Raw genomic sequence first — 16,661 nt, 5'->3', positions numbered from 1 at the left:
ATTAAATATAAGCCTGGTTGTGTTGTGGCTAATAGAGTATATATATGTCTTGTGTTTATTTACTGTTGTAGTCATTCCCAGCTGAATATCAGGTCCCACCCGCGCGCTTCCAAACATTTGATCGCTTGCCCGTACGTGCGTGTCATGTACGTAACTTTGGGTAAATATATAAGCTTTATGAACCTTGGGTTAGGTGAACGGTCCTTTGGGCTGGTTGTGTTGTGGCTAATAGAGTATATATATGTCTTGTGTTTATTTACTGTTGTAGTCATTCCCAGCTGAATATCAGGTCCCACCCGCCATCTTCTCTATCTGAATAGCTTCCACTCCCCACTAGTCCTTCACTTGCACTTTCCTCATCCACAAATCTTTCATCCTCGCTCAAATTAATGGGGAACTTGTCGCTTTCTCGGTCCGAATCACTCTCACTTCTGGCCGCCATCACTGTAAACAATAGGGAACTTTGCGGAAATGTACAACTGACTACGTCACGCTACTTCCGGTAGGGGCAGGGCTTTTTTTTGTGAGATACCAAAAGTTGCGATCTTTATCGTCGTTGTTCTCTACTAAATCCTTTCAGCAAAAATATGGCAATATCGCGAAATGATCAAGTATGACACATACTGTAGAATAGATCTGCTATCCCCGTTTAAATAAAAAAAATTAATTTCAGTAGGCCTTTAAGTGCGCCTCATAGTCCGAAAAATACGGTACTTTTTTTTGTTTCAGAGACACTTTAAGAGTAATGACAGTTTATTTAGGTAGGGGTAAAGAAAGCTTTGTTCCTATGTTCCACTGTGATACAAAGAGGTGCAAAGTGTGTATGTGTGCTATTGGACTTTTTTTTATGTTTGAGTGACGGCTTCCACTGAGTGACAAGTGCAGGCTTGCCTTGGCCTCACTGAGGATCCTCAACCTCTTCCTTACGTTCCACGTAACACAACACCCAGTGGCAGCCTGGGAAAACGGACCTTTGCTCGCAAATGATTGAACAATTACCGACACGGTCAATTTGTCCCCAAAGGGGAGGTCCACTTTCTTCCTTTCGGGCCCGCATGCCTGCATTGTCGGGAGTTGGCTCTCGACGCTCCATCAGGAGGCTTTCAGATGAAGTCAGCGGCACGGCGCTAAACAAGACACACTTTCATGGCAAAATGGTTTCCATCGCGGCATGTTCATCGCGCCTTTTAATCTGTCTGCCACACGCCCGGCGAGGAGCGAGCCGCCACGCAGCGTGACAGCCGCTTGCCGCTTTTGTCTGCGACGAATTGAAAGGCGCCCGCTTAGCATCGTTTTTCTCTTCTTACATGGAGTTAGTAATTGGGTTTGGTGGCTGCTAGGATGTTTTATTTACAATTTCAACTCATTTTTGCTCAATGAGCGGCTGCATAAAATGTTGTTTCACTACTCACTCAAAGGCAGATTGCGCCCGTTCTTTTATTCAGCAGGCTGTGAGTCATAGATGGTTTTTCAGTGACAGGAAAACATTGCGGCTTAGAGACAAAGGAATGAGTGGCCTTGAGGTCTCCAATTAAAATGTTTGTTGATTGAATTCCATAAAATTCATGCCCCGGCCAAGGACTAATTTCACATTTGGTAAAGTAAAAATGCAGTGTGGTTAAACTACAAAATAATCTAAATTGCTTCCATGTGAAGGACCTTCATCGACTCTGAGATCATAGAACTGGTGTCGATTTGTCCGTAGACGCCCACTAAAAAGGCCTTGTGGAGTAAGATGTCTGCGTGTTCTGGAGAAGGAAGGAAAAAAAAAAAAAAAAAACTCACACAAATGTACGTTTGGAAGCGTATGAGGTAGGGGTGTAACGGTACGTGTATTTGTATTGAACTGTTTCGGTACGGGGGTTTCTGTTCGGTTCGGAGGTGTACCGAAAGAGTTTCCACACGAACATATTAAGTAGCCGCCTCTACACAGCACCCAGCATTGTCCCACCCACACAACCATCTGATTGGTTACAAACAGAGCGGTAACAGCCAATCAGCAGTGCGTATTCAGAGCACATGTAGTCAGTGCTTAGCGTTTAGCAGGTAAGCATCAGGCAGCGGACTCTCCCCAAATTATAATAAACACCTCCCAGTCAACTACTAGTAACATCATTATGAGCCTGTTGACGTTCTAGAAATATAAAAGGCAGCTCAGCTCGCTCGCAGTCCTTGCTTGAGGTGAAGGCTAATTCGCTTTTAGCGTAACGTTAGCTCATTTTGCAGTGTGTGTGTGTTCTGAACAGCAAAGCCCTGTCTGTCTGTTATGTCACTTTACCTTTTTCTGTGTTGATCGAGCTGTGTTGAAGCAGCAAAAAAGGACATTATGTTAAATGAAGAGTTTCTGTCTCTGATAGTTGATATAATAATGTAAGTGCATCATTAAGCCTACATGAACTCCATGGTGTTCAGGGATGAATAGTCTCTCCTATTGCTATTGTACCATTTTTTTCAGCTATAGTTACATTAATCATTAGAAATGCAGCAGCCTAGTTTTGAATCGCAGGGTCCCTGCTATCACATGTTGATAAAAATATAATAATAATAACAATCAACTACAGGCTTCCCAAATGCTGTAATAAATTAAGCATGATGAGTTGACTTGAAACTGTTTAATGTTGCACTTTTTATATGTAGAAGAAAAGTTTTGTCATTGTATTTAATCTGAGCAAAAACTTGAGGCAGTTTAATGTTGATTAATGTGGGCAGAATTATTATAGTGTTCCCAATGTTAAAAAGATAAAGCCATTGTTTACAAATTTGGTAAATAAATAACCAAAAAATTTATATTTTGTTGTTTTCTTACTGTACCGAAAATGAACCGAACCGTGACCTCTAAACCGAGGTACGTACCGGACCGAAATTTTTGTGTACCGTTACACCCCTAGTATGAGGTCATCCCGTGGAGAAAGGCGCAAATCGTGGCAGCGTGGGACACGTCCTCTTACCTTGACATAGCAGCACGTATTCTGGAAGATTCCTCAGGGCCGTCTGCACCACGTCAAAGTCCCCGCTGCCCATGCAGTACATGAACGTTGGCAGGAAGTCGTTGGCCAGGCTGCGGAGCAGAAACGTTTAACTTTTGTTGAGACTTTTATGACTGTCAGAAAACTATGTACAATAACACATCCCTACATTGGTGAGCCTTTGATGTGAATTGTCAATATATATATATTTTAATTTTTTTACCAATGTTTCACTAAAGCAGGGGTCCCCAACGCGGTGCCCGCGGGCACCAGGTAGCCCGTAAGAACCAGATGAGTAGCCCGCTGGCCTGTTCTAAAAATAGCTCAAATAGCAGCACTTACCAGTGAGCTGCCTCTATTTTTGAAATGTTATTTATTTACTAACAAGCTGGTCTCGCTTTGCCCATTTTTAATTCTAAGAGAGACAAAACTCAAATAGAATTTGAAAATCCAAGAAAATATTTTAAAGACTTGGTCTTCACTTGTTTAAATAAATTCATTAATTTTTTTACTTTGCTTCTTATAACTTTCAGAAAGACAATTTTAGAGAAAAAAATACAACCTTAAAAATGATTTTAAGATTTTTAAACACATATACCTTTTTACATTTTAAATTCCTTCCTCTTCTTTCCTGACAATTTAAATCAATGTTCAAGTCATTTTTTTATTTTTTATTGTAAAGAATAATAAATACATTTTAATTTAATTCTTCATTTTAGCTTCTGTTTTTTTGACAAAGAATATTTGTGAAATATTTCTTCAAACTTATTATGATTAAAATTCAAAAAAATGTTTCTGGCAAATCTAGAAAATCTGTAGAATCAAATTTAAATCTTATTTCAAAGTCTTTTGAATTTCTTTTAAAATTTTTGTTCTGGAAAATCTAGAAGAAATAATGATTTGTCTTTGTTAGAAATATAGCTTGGTCCAATTTGTTATATATTCTAACAAAGTGCAGATTGGATTTGAACCTATTTAAAATATGTCATCAAAATTCTAAAATTAATCTTAATCAGGAAAAATTACTAATGATGTTCCATAAATTCTTTTTTTAATTTTTTCAAAAAGATTCAAATTAGCTAGTTTTTCTCTTCTTTTTTTCGGTTTAATTTTGAATTTCAAAGAGTCGAAATTGAAGATAAACTATGTTTCAAAATTTAATTGTCATTTTTTTCGTGTTTTCTCCTCTTTTAAACCGTTCAATTAAGTGTAAATATCATTCATTATTAATAATAACATAGAGATAAAGGTAAATTGAGCAAATTGGCTAATTCTGGCAATTTATTTAAGTGCGTATCAAACTGGTAGCCCTTCGCATTAATCAGTACCCAAGAAGTAGCTCTTGGTTTCAAAAAGGTTGGTGACCCCTGCACTAAAGTGATGTAAGCTAAATTAATGAATGAGAGGTTAACTTGTCACTGTAGGGTGTGTGTGTGTGAATATGACTAGCCATTGTACCTGTTTGTGCATATGTGGGTCTGTGTGTGCTCACAGCAAGACTGAATGTGGAATTTTAATTCCATGGGTGATTGGTATTCTTAATTGTATTACTTTTTAACACATTTTTGGAGAGCACCTCATTTTGTGTTTAATGTACAATGACAATAAAGATTCAGTCAACATTTTTTACGGCATTCACCCTAATCTCAGTATACAACATTTGGTGGAAGCATACATTACCAGGGATTATTCTGGATGCAGCGTAGCGCCAGGTTGAAAGCGATATTCCGACAGAGTTCCTCTGGGGACGTCATGAGTCTCTGCAGGTCGTTCTGTTAAAAAACACAAAAAAAACATGAGAATGCACACGCAGAGATAAAAATAAAAAATGTTTCTTCCTGGCCAATTAAAACATTGAAATCCTATTTCTTCTCAATCTGTGTATGTTTACTACAGTTGCTCGAAAAAACGGATTCCTATCCAAATCGCAATTTTTTAAAATTTAGATTTTATATCAAGTCATAATTTTTGAGAACCGATTTTAAAAATACAAACATTTTTTCTTTTTAATTTTAAAAATCAGTTTTTGGATTAAAAACATTAAGCTTTTATTGATTACTATTTTTTATTTTTATTTTTTTGGTTACTTTTATTATTTATCGGTTTTCCTTTTTTAACTATGATCGTTAGGTTGTGAGTTCAAACCCTGGCAGAGTCATACCAAAGACTATAACAATGGGACCCATTACCTCCTTGTTTAGCACTCAGCATCAAGGGTTGGAATTGGGGGTTAAATCACCAAAAATGATTCTCGGGTGCGGCCACCGGTGCTGCTCACTGCTCCCCTCACCTCCCAGGGGGTGATTAAGGGTGATGGGTCAAATGCAGAGAATAATTTCGCCACACCTAGTGTGTGTGTGACAATCATTGGTACTTTAAGTTTTTAACTTTATTGTATTTAACAAGTATCGTATTCGTATGTCTTACTAAATACGTAAAGCTGGGATTGGTTTGAAGTTGGTGTTGCTGTATTTTCTTTTATTAAATTGATTAACATTCTGTATTTTTTGCAAACAAAATGTAAAAAACACATTTTTAAAAAGGTACATTTATTTCTATTTTTTAAATTTATTTAACCAGGAAAAAAAATCCCATTAAGATTAAAAACCTCTTTTTCAAGGGAGTCCTGGCCAAAAGGCAGCAAAGTTACACATAAAATGACATTCACATTACACATTAAACTGACAGGATGGACATCAAGTAGAACAGTTACAGATAAATGAGGCTCCTTCAAATGCTCTCAGTTTAGATTTAAAAGCATTTAAGGATAAAAATTCAGTCGGCTTCCAGTCTCTTTGTAGCATGTTCCAAACACAAGGAGCTGCATAGACAAAAGCTTTTTTTCCCCTCCTTTTCCTCAGTGCGAGCAAAAGGGACAGAGAGCATCAGCTGATCGTTGGATCTCAGTGGCTAAGAGTCAACACTTTGCGTATAAGTAATGCTTCGGCAGCCAAGAGGAGCTTTCGTAACCTGTAACCTGTTTTGAAAGGGGTTTATTATAATGGTAACACTTTAGTATGGGGAACATATTCACCATTAACTAGTTGCTTATTAACATGCAAATTAGTAACATATTGGCTCTTAATTAGTCATTATTAAGTACTTATTAATGCCTTATTCTGCATGGCCTTATTATACAACAACCCTAACCCTCTAACCCTAACCAAATAACTCAAAATTAAGTCTTTGTTACTTACAATATGTTCCCCTAGTGTTCAAATAACTTAACTGAACTGAACTGAATTATATTTATATAGCGCTTTTCTCTAGTGACTCAAAGTGCTTTACATTATCCATGTTCCATTTTTAAAGCAGTGCGGGTGGCACTGGGAGCAAGTGGGTGAAGTGTCTTGCCCGAGGACACAACAGCTACGATTAGGGTGGCAGAAGCGGGGATCGAACCTAGAACCGCTCTACCAACCGAGCTGCCCCAAAATTCACGCACAGTTTAAAACGTTTGGTGGACAAAACGAGACAAAGGAGGAGTGGAAGATTTGACATGTAAACAAACCGTTGCGTCACAGTCCACACTGTGGTGAGTTCAAGAACCGTCGAAATTGGAAGGACAAAACAATGTTCACCAAATAGTGTCATCGGTGAAGCATACACACAAACATATTAAACTCTTAATTAAGTCTTTGTTACTAAGAATATGTTCCCCATACTAAAGTGTTACCATTATAATTTATTATTTATTCATTGTATTAGTATAATTTTTGTACCAAAAAAATACATTACAAGAACCGTGTTGAATCGAGAATCAAACCTGAATCGGATCGTCACCCCAAGAATTTAAACTGTAAGATGCCCAAAGATTCCCACCTCCAGTGTTTGCCCTATGTGTCCTTCACTTATTCCTGCTTCTTCTACGTTTAATGCATCCAGCGGGGCATCACAACAAAATTAGGCATAATAACCGCTCTACCAACCGAGCTGCCCCCAAATTCACGCACAGTATAAAACGTTTGGTGGACAAAACGAGACAAAGGAGGAGTGGAAGATTTGACATGTAAAAAACCCAACACCAAGAATAGACATTTGAAAGGCAATTTAAAATAAATAAAGAATTGGTGAACAACAGGCTGAATAAGTGTACGCTATATGAGGCATAAATAACCAACTGAGAACGTGCCTGGTATGTTAACGTAACATATTATGGTAAGAGTCATTCAAATAACTATAACATATAGAACATGCTATACGTTTACCAAACAATCTGTCACTCCTAATCGCTAAATCCCATAAAATCTAATACGTCTAGTCTCTTACGTGAATGAGCTAAATAATATTATTTGATATTTTACGGTAATGTGTTAATAATTTCACACATAAGTTGCTCCTGAGTATAAGTCGCAACCCCGGCCAAACTATGAAAAAAACTGCGACTTATAGTCCGAAAATTACGGTACATTGTTTAATGCATCCAGCGGAGCATCACAACAAAATTAGGGATAATAACCGCTCTACCAACCGAGCTGCCCACAAATTCACGCACAGTATAAAACGTTTGGTGGACAAAACGAGACAAAGGAGGAGTGGAAGATTTGACATGTAAACAAACCGTTGCGTCACAGTCCACACTGTGGTGAGTTCAAGAACCGCCGAAATTGGTAGGACAAAACAATGTTCACCAAATAGTGTCATCGGTGAAGCATACACACAAACATATTAAACTCTTAATTAAGTCTTTGTTACTAAGAATATGTTCCCCATATTAAAGTGTTACCATTATAATTTATTATTTATTCATTGTATTAGTATAATTTTTATACCAAAAAATACATTACAAGAACCGTGTTGAATCGAGAATCCAACCTGAATCGGATCGTCACCCCAAGAATTTAAACTGTAAGATGCCCAAAGATTCCCACCTCCAGTGTTTGCCCTGTTTCCTTCACTTATTCCTGCTTCTTCTATGTTTAATGCATCCAGCGGGGCATCACAACAAAATTAGGCATAACCGCTCTACCAACCGAGCTGCCCCCAAATTCACGCACAGTATAAAACGTTTGGTGGACAAAACGAGACAAAGCAGGAGTGGAAGATTTGACATGTAAAAAACCCAACACCAAGAATAAACATTTGAAAGGCAATTTAAAATAAATAAAGAATTGGTTTATTTATTATTGGTTATTCCTGCTTCTTCATACTCTTTTTTGAACAAGTTGTAATGAGAAACTGGAAATATGTGATGTGCCATATTGAAACTATATGCATGTTTTAAAATAAACCAACACCATGACCAAATAAACACCCCCATTATTCTGTTTTGGGGAGAAAAGTAATTACCTATCTGACACCACCATGTGTCACAGCACTTATTTACCACAACACTACACAAGTTGGTGTTCAAAGATTTGGCAGGTGAAAATATTTAACCTTTTTTCCCCTCGCTTCTGTTCTATTTGCTTAGTGACTCACGATGAAGTACTGGATGATCTCCGGGCTCCTCCTCGACTTCTCATCCACCTCTGTCAACACTTCCAACACGTCTGCGGAGGAAGAAAAAGCAAGACGCCGCATGAGTCAGTCCGTCGTTTCTGCTGCCAAAACGGCCGATTCAGCCTCACCCTCCACCGCCTCCCCCCTCGACATCTTCTTCAGATATTTTGTCATGTCAGCGCCGCTCAGAGGAACCGACGCGGAGATGTTGACCAGAGGGAGGGAACCGGCCGCCACCTCATCTGGGGGGCGATGAATAATGAAAATTGTAATCTGGGATCGGTGTAGAAACGGAGGTTGAGATATGGACGCTGACCATCTCTGTCGTCTGCAGTGAGCTCTGCGGAGGAACTCCTTACAGGAAGAGTGAGTCCAGCCAGGAGAGACTTCAGCTGTACCAAGTCTGGATTCTCAGCACTCATGATCCTGGAACAGGAAGTTACACAAGAAACACATTGATATTCATTAGGGATGTCCGATCGGCCGATAAATGCTTTAAAATGTAATATCGGAATTTATCGGTATCGGTTTCAAAAAGCAACATTTATGACTTTTTGAAACGCCGCTGTGTTTTCACAAGTGAATGCAAAGCATACTTGATCAACAGCCATACAGGTCACACTGAGGGTGGACGTAGAAACAACTGTAACACTGTTACAAATATGCGCCACACTGTGAACCCACACCAAACAAGAACGACAAACACATTTCGGGAGAACATCCGCACCGTAACACAACATAAACACAACAGGACAAATACCCAGAACCCCTTGCAGCACTAACTCTTCCGGGACGCTACAATATACACCCCCCGCCCCCACCTCAACCCCGCCCACCAATAATGCACTTTGTGACTTCAATAATAATTTATGGCAGTGCCATGTTGGCATTTTTTTTCCATAACTTGAGTTGATTTATTTTGGAAAACCTTGTTACCGTATCTTTCGGAGTATAAGTTGCACCGGCCGAAAATGCACAACAAAGAAGGGAAAAAACATATATAAGTCGCACTGGAGTATAAGTCGCATTTTTTGGGGAAATGTATTTGATAAAAGCCAACACCAAGAATAGACATTTGAAAGGCAATTTAAAATAAATAAAGAATAGTGAACAACAGGCTGAATAAGTGTACGTTATATGAGGCATAAATAACCAACTGAGAACGTGCCTGGTATGTTAACGTAACATATTATGGTAAGAGTCATTCAAATAACTATAACATATAGAACATGCTATACGTTTACCAAACAATCTGTCACTCCTGGGGCCGTACTTATCAAGCTTCTTAGAATTACTCCTAAGAAGTCTGCTAAGAGTTGACTTAAGAGTAAATAAATTCTTCGCTGAAAGCTGCACTTAAAAGTTAGTTATCAAGCGTCTTACTCACACTTTCAGCGAAGTGTAGGACTGAATCTTAAGTGTCACACTCAGAGCTGAATTACGACATTACTATGTGCCGTAAACGGAATTTTAGGTGACGTCATTTTGTATATTGTAGCGTCCCGGAAGAGTAAGTGCTGCAAGGGGTTCTGGGTATTTGTTCTGTTGTGTTTATGTTGTGTTACGGTGCGGACGTTCTCCCGAAATGTGTTTGTCATTCTTGTTTGGTGTGGGTTCACAGTGCGGCGGATATTTGTAACAGTGCTACAGTTGTTTATACGGCTACCCTCAGTGTGACCTGTATGGCTGTTGATCAAGTAGGCTTCGCATTCACTTGTGTGTGTGTGTCAAAAGCCGTAGATATTATGTGACCGGGCCGGCACGCAAAGGCAGTGCCTTTAAGGTTTACTGGCGCTCTGTACTTCTCCCTACGTCCGTGTACACAGCGGCGTTTTAAAAAGTCATACATTTTACTTTTTGAAACCGATTCCGATAATTTTGAAACCGATACCGATAATTTCCGATATTACATTTTAAAGCATTTATCGGCCGATGTCGTCAGTCCGATATTATCGGACATCCCTATTTCTATCATTAGGTGACTTACTGCAGTATGTCCGAGTGCGCCTGCAGATACGGGATGGCGGCTGCTGCATCATGGGTAATGTACTTTTGCGTAAACTGGAGGAATTTATTGATGATGACTAAGGGGGAACGACTCCTTTGAAAGTACTGTAATCAGAAAGAAGACGATTAAAAAAACCAAAAACCCCATCAGCCCTTGTTTTTGCTTGCCACCTACTTTGAGGACCTTCATGAAGGACAAGAGGCAGTCTTGAAGCGCCCTCTGGTGGTCGGCGTGGAACACCAGGGGCTGCAGCAGCTCCAGGATGGCGAGGACGTTGCTGAAGAACGTCATGTGGTTGTGCTGCCGGAACTCGCGCAGGTTTAGGTGAATCCGACCGTGAAGGAGGCCTGCGATCATGGGCAGGTGCCTGGAAACAGGTCGAGAAAAAAAGCAAAGTCAGCGAAAATTGGACACGAATGAGTAAATGATGAACGCAGGTGGGTGTTGTCACCTGAGCAAGAGGACGGGATGCGATACGGCCAGCTTCCGACATGCAAGGTTGGCGTCGGAAACGCGGTCCTCTGCTGACTTTGAGTCTCCGACATCAGCGAGTAGCGTGACTAGACGGTGCACCAGGACGTCAAGCTGATGAAATACAAAAAGACCATTTCAGATTAAAAAATGAATGTTGTAGATTCCTAATGAAGTCTTAGCTTGACGCTCCTCTACTTTCTCCTGCTCCGCTTGCTGCGGCAACAACAAACAACTCCAGACGCTCCTCTTCGTTTTGTATCGTTTACTTGTCAACTTAATCCTTCAAAAACGTAAAACAATAACGATGTGGGAACAAATGAATGGCAAAATAAAGCAAGTTTGTTACAGTAAGAAAGAGTTAGAAAAAGTAAGAGTAAGGTCAAAAAACTGTGTGGCTCGATTCCCCCATACCTGACTGCCATTACCCATAACAAAGCGCTTTGAGTACCTTGAATGTAGAAAAGCGCTATACAAGTATAACCCATTTATCATTTATTTATTTATAATACGTTGTGTCCAAACCATATTACCAGACAGATCCTTCCGCCATATATGCAATTAAACAGTTACGTCATCAAATTATTTAGACAAATGTACACTACCGTTCAAAAGTTTGGGGTCACCCAAACAATTTTGTGGAATAGCTTTCATTTCTAAGAACAAGAATAGACTGTCGAGTTTCAGATGAAAGTTCTCTTTTTCTGGCCATTTTGAGCGTTTAATTGACCCCACAAATGTGATGCTCCAGAAACTCAATCTGCTCAAAGGAAGGTCAGTTTTGTAGCTTCTGTAACGAGCTAAACTGTTTTCAGATGTGTGAACATGATTGCACAAGGGTTTTCTAATCATCAATTAGCCTCCTGAGCCAATGAGCCATTAGAACACTGGAGTGATAGTTGCTGAAAATGGGCCTCTATACACCTATGTAGATATTGCACCAAAAACCAGACATTTGCAGCTAGAATAGTCTTTTACCACATTAGCAATGTATAGAGTGTATTTCTTTAAAGTTAAGACTAGTTTAAAGTTATCTTCATTGAAAAGTACAGTGCTTTTCCTTCAAAAATAAGGACATTTCAATGTGACCCCAAACTTTTGAACGGTAGTGTATGCAATTAAACAGTTACGTCATCAAATTATTTAGACAAATGTAATACAAATAAAGTGTACCTTATAATTATTGTAAGCATGCAAATAAAGTAAATAGTCCCATTTTGGCTGAATAAACATAAAGCACCTTCCATAAAATGTAAATTAACTTAAACAGCATTTAGGCTGCTACAAATCAATGTTGTTTTTGACAACCATCTTACATTTAGTCATAGTCTTAGCGTTTTGGACTAAAATGCTTATTAGTTTTAGTCACATTTTAGTCACTTTTATATGTGATAGTTTTAGTCCAGTTTTAGTCGACGAAAACTCAAAAGGGTTTTAGTCTAGTTTTAGTCGATGAAAAGTCAAAAAGGGTTTAGTCTAGTTTTAGTCCAAAAAAAAAGAATAAAAAGTATAAGTATATAAGTATAGTCTTTTAACAAATTAATTTAGGTCAATAAGTATTAGAGATTGCTGTTGGGCAGTGTCACACATAAGTTGTGAAAATAGCAGCAGATCTATAAGTTCAACCCATTGTAAGCTTGCAGATCTGGGGCCGTACTTATCAAGCTTCTTAGAATTACTCCTAAGAAGTCTGCTAAGAGTTGACTTAAGAGTAAATAATTTCTTCGCTGAAAGCTGCACTTAAAAGTTAGTTATCAAGCGTCTTACTCACACTTTCAGCGAAGTGTAGGACTGAATCTTAAGTGTCACACTCAGAGCTGAATTACGACATTACTATGTGCTGTAAACGGAATTTTAGGTGACGTCATTTCTGTGTCCATAGAAATGACCAATCACGGAAGGGAATCTGTTGTCTAAGAATAAAGAAATATCTTGGAAATATTTAAGTGGACAATGGGAGTGTATATTTTGACAATAAACTACAAAATAATACAAAACAAACTAGTCCCCGGCGGCACTCACGCTACCGCTCCCTCTCTTCTCTCGCACACACACTCACTGACGTCACTCACCTCACGGCCACACACATACGCTACTCTCATAACATTTTCTTTCCAATTCATTAATTAGGCAACTAATTTGAAACTGGTGTGGGTGGCTCTATATATACTAGCCCACTGCAGCCACATGCAGAAATCAACAAGGAATCGAAAAGTATTAAATCTGTGACAAAAATAATACCCGCTCTGTCTAAACGATACCGTTTGATCAGCTGCTCGTCAAACAAATCCAGGACATCGTTCCGCTCCCTGAACGTTCGCGCACGTCTCTCTCGCCTCAGTGCCATCCCCTGCTGGCAACTCCTAACCACTTAAGACACCTCTGAAGGTCTCTTAAATATCGTGGAGAGTAGGAGTGATTCTTAGACTTAAGAACGTTGATAAAAAGCTTTTATTCTTAAGTTTGAGAGTAGGACTAAATTTCGCAAATTCTCAGGACTTAAGTGTAAAATGGCACTCTAAGAAGCTTGATAAGTACGGCCCCTGCTATTTTCACAAATAATAACAATAAAGGAATGGTTTTAGACATATAAAGTTTCCACCCAACAGCAAATTTCTGATCCAAGGATTGTGTATTACACACAGATAAAGTGGTAAAAGTGGAATCAAAGTTCATTACTCCAAAAAGCCAAAAAACAAAAACATTCTACTTCAGCAATTGTGGCTTTATTTCTCAGAATTTGTTAAAGTACAATGAACATAAACATGCCAAACATATGAGTGATGGATGAGGAACACATATGCTCAACTTGGCCCTGTCTGCCAGTGCAATTACAACAGATATCATACAACACCACTCTCTTTAATTTGTGCAAACCATGTAATAAAATAATCAATTAATTCCTGATTCCTTAATGGGGCTGCACAACGTCACTTGTGGCTTTTAGGCTAAAGCTAGCAGACTCTATGTATAACAGTAACTCGACCTGTTTAACATATCAAGTTACGTGCTGACAGAACGTACTCACAAAGAGATAACCACACCGTCACTGAATGTAAACATGGCTAAACATGCTGCTAAAGCAGACCTGGGCATTCTGCGGCCCGCGGGCCGCATCCGGCCTTTTGTGCGTCCCTGTCCGGGCCGCGTGAGGCCAATTATAAATTACAAAATACATTTGAAAAAGTATCTATGTCGAGTGTGCAATACAACGGTGCTGCTTTTGTTTTGAAAATCGTTATTTGTATTACTTCCGTGTGGACGTATGCGTGATTGTGAGTGAATGTGAACAACTGCAATTACAAAATAAAGTTGACAAAACATCTATGTCCTGCGCGCAATACAACTGTGCTGCTTTTATTTTGAAAAGTATTATTTATGGGCGTGTGTCCGTGTGTAACCTGCGAGTGAAGGTGCACATGCAGCGACAAGTGATGCACGGTTTACACCCGAGACGCCAAAAAGAGAAAAGTTGATGAGGAATGCCGTGTTTTCAACAACACATGAACTGCAAAGCAACGTCCCCTCACCTAAGGTGCGTGCCTGCGCAATTGCGCACTGCTCAAGCGTCCGCTGCGCGCAGCAAGTATATATGCCGCGCATCAAATCAAATCCCATCTGAATTCTAAACAAAATAAACATATTTATTCTATGGAATTTTGCAATGCAACTTTGAGTGACAGTGACAACAAGCAGCCCTAATGGTGTTCGTCAACACCGTTCAATTGAACACCGTTCAATTATTGTAACGTCTATCGAGATGCTTCGAGGACAGGAATTATATAGATCACTTTATTGAACAAAACTGTTTATATTCAGACATAACCACACCAAAAACATGAGTAAAACAATTCTATCTCGAAAAACTAGTCATTTTCTGCCGTACAAACCAGGCCAAAACCAACTTGTCATCTGTCACCAACACGCATAGCACTAAACCACTGGTGCGTTTAAGGCCACACAAAAAGTCGGACAACTCAAACACCACACAAAGTTACACTATGACTCCTCAGTCATACGTGTGCTTATTTTACTGTCATTTATTATTAATGTTAATTTATATATATTAGTCATGGAATGCTGTTACACACACTATGTTGAAGTATTACTATTATGATTATTATTATTATTATTTATCTTACGGTATATATCAAAAATAATATTGAGCAAAATTTAATTGAAATATTGTCGATGTGGCCCTCCAGCAGTGCTCGGGTAGCTCATGCGGCCCACAGTAAAAATTAATTGCCCACCCCTGTGCTAAAGTAACACACACATAATGAATTGACGTTAGCGTAACAAAAGCTAACTTTAGCCTGAAGTTAGCAGCCCATTTGCGCCAGGAGTATGTGGAAAATGTACTAATGTATTAGCTTACTATGACATTTATCGATTATGTTAACAGCATTTGTAACTTACCTTCGAAAAAATATCCTTGTGGCGAGCCTTAAAGGTGCCGCTTAAGGTTGGTCGTATTTTTTCCGCATATTTTGTGGCCACATTTGTCCCCGTCTTCCTTCACAATACACTCTGTTTTTTTATCTGCTGGGTTATATTTAAAATACACCCATATGTCGTCTCTACGTTTGCGACCACCGAGCCCCTGTGTTGAAACTGCCGCCGCCATCAGGGTCCATTGCCTGATGAGTAACAACAGTCTGACGTGTTGAGCACGTTGTGCGCTGCACGCCAGTTGGCGGGCGTGGTTTTAATTGACACACACAATAAACAGAAATGTCATGCATTTTAAACGTCTGACCGATTACCCACTAACATTTTCGTTCGTTCTCGTCTCGTCAACGAAAACTCACACACGTCTCGTCATGTTTTCGTCATCAGAGAGACATGTTTATCTCGTCACCGTCTCGTTATCGTCATGAAAAAAAGTGGCGTCAACGAAATTATTTCGTCATCGTCATCGTTGACGAAAACAACACTGCTACAAATGTACTCCTTAAAAGCATGTTAGAAATGTCTAAAAAAAAAAATTAAATTTTTGTCTTTTTTAAAAACTAAATGTGATATTACACATATAAAATGTGTCTGGGCACACCTCAGACAAAGTATTTTTTTTCGTATAGGGTACCGCCAAAGAGGACTGAAAGTAACAGAATTTGAATTTTTAGCTTAGATTAACAAATACATGAAATATAGCTATATGGCATTTATGCTGATAGCATGTTGGCACTAAGCACGCAACAGTTTTTCAACAAAAAATATATATTTAAAAAAGAAAATATATCCCAAAAAATAGATTACAGAACTGCGCTGTAGTAGAAATATCCTCAAATATACAGGAAAAACAGATTAACTTTCTTTTTTGGCCTTTCAAAGGCCTAAATGATGCAACTTCCTTTGGACCATGTGAGTATTCACATTTTTCCGTGCATAATGTGCTTGATAAAAACCCAGGACCATGGACTTAAGTGGGAATTTTAACTCGTTTTTTAAAGGAAAATAAAGTATAGCTGAGATAAGGAGTAACACAAACATGGATGAAAATAAAACATCTGAAGGATTTAAATGCTTTATATATACAGTACAGGCCAAAAGTTTGTACACACCTTCTCATTCAATGTGTTTTCTTTATTTTCATGACTATTTACATTGTAGATTGTCACTGAAGGCATCAAAACTATGAATGAACACATGTGGAGTTATGTACTTAACAAAAAAAAAAAGGTGAAATAACTGAAAATGTGTTTTATATTCTAGTTTCTTAAAAATAGCCACCCTTTGCTCTGACTACTTCGCACACTCTTGGAATTCTCTCG

At 38.8% G+C, this 16,661-nt stretch overlaps 1 protein-coding gene across 2 annotated transcripts in view; it reads right to left on the bottom strand.

The window, feature by feature from the left end:
- Positions 1-1,246: 1,246 nt before the first annotated feature.
- ints1 (integrator complex subunit 1) overlaps positions 1,247-16,661 on the bottom strand; it is a 68,574-nt gene continuing 53,159 nt past the window's right edge. The window contains exons 39-47 of one of the 2 annotated variants that reach the window (XM_062049958.1): positions 10,868-11,001; positions 10,591-10,783; positions 10,396-10,520; positions 8,725-8,834; positions 8,537-8,650; positions 8,388-8,458; positions 4,647-4,738; positions 2,949-3,058; positions 1,247-1,748 (exon numbers count right to left, since the gene is read on the bottom strand). In XM_062049958.1, the coding sequence (XP_061905942.1) occupies positions 1,636-1,748; positions 2,949-3,058; positions 4,647-4,738; positions 8,388-8,458; positions 8,537-8,650; positions 8,725-8,834; positions 10,396-10,520; positions 10,591-10,783; positions 10,868-11,001 (1,062 nt within the window). In that variant the 3' untranslated portion in view covers positions 1,247-1,635. The remainder of the gene's footprint in view (positions 1,749-2,948; positions 3,059-4,646; positions 4,739-8,387; positions 8,459-8,536; positions 8,651-8,724; positions 8,835-10,395; positions 10,521-10,590; positions 10,784-10,867; positions 11,002-16,661) is intronic. The other variant, XM_062049959.1, reaches the window with a different exon arrangement.

This window comes from Entelurus aequoreus, linkage group LG06 (genome assembly GCF_033978785.1).
Source record: "Entelurus aequoreus isolate RoL-2023_Sb linkage group LG06, RoL_Eaeq_v1.1, whole genome shotgun sequence".
NCBI classification, from domain to species: Eukaryota; Metazoa; Chordata; class Actinopteri; order Syngnathiformes; family Syngnathidae; genus Entelurus; species Entelurus aequoreus.
The sequence above is the reverse complement of the archived record's forward strand: the minus strand, read 5'-3'. Positions and strand labels throughout refer to the sequence as shown.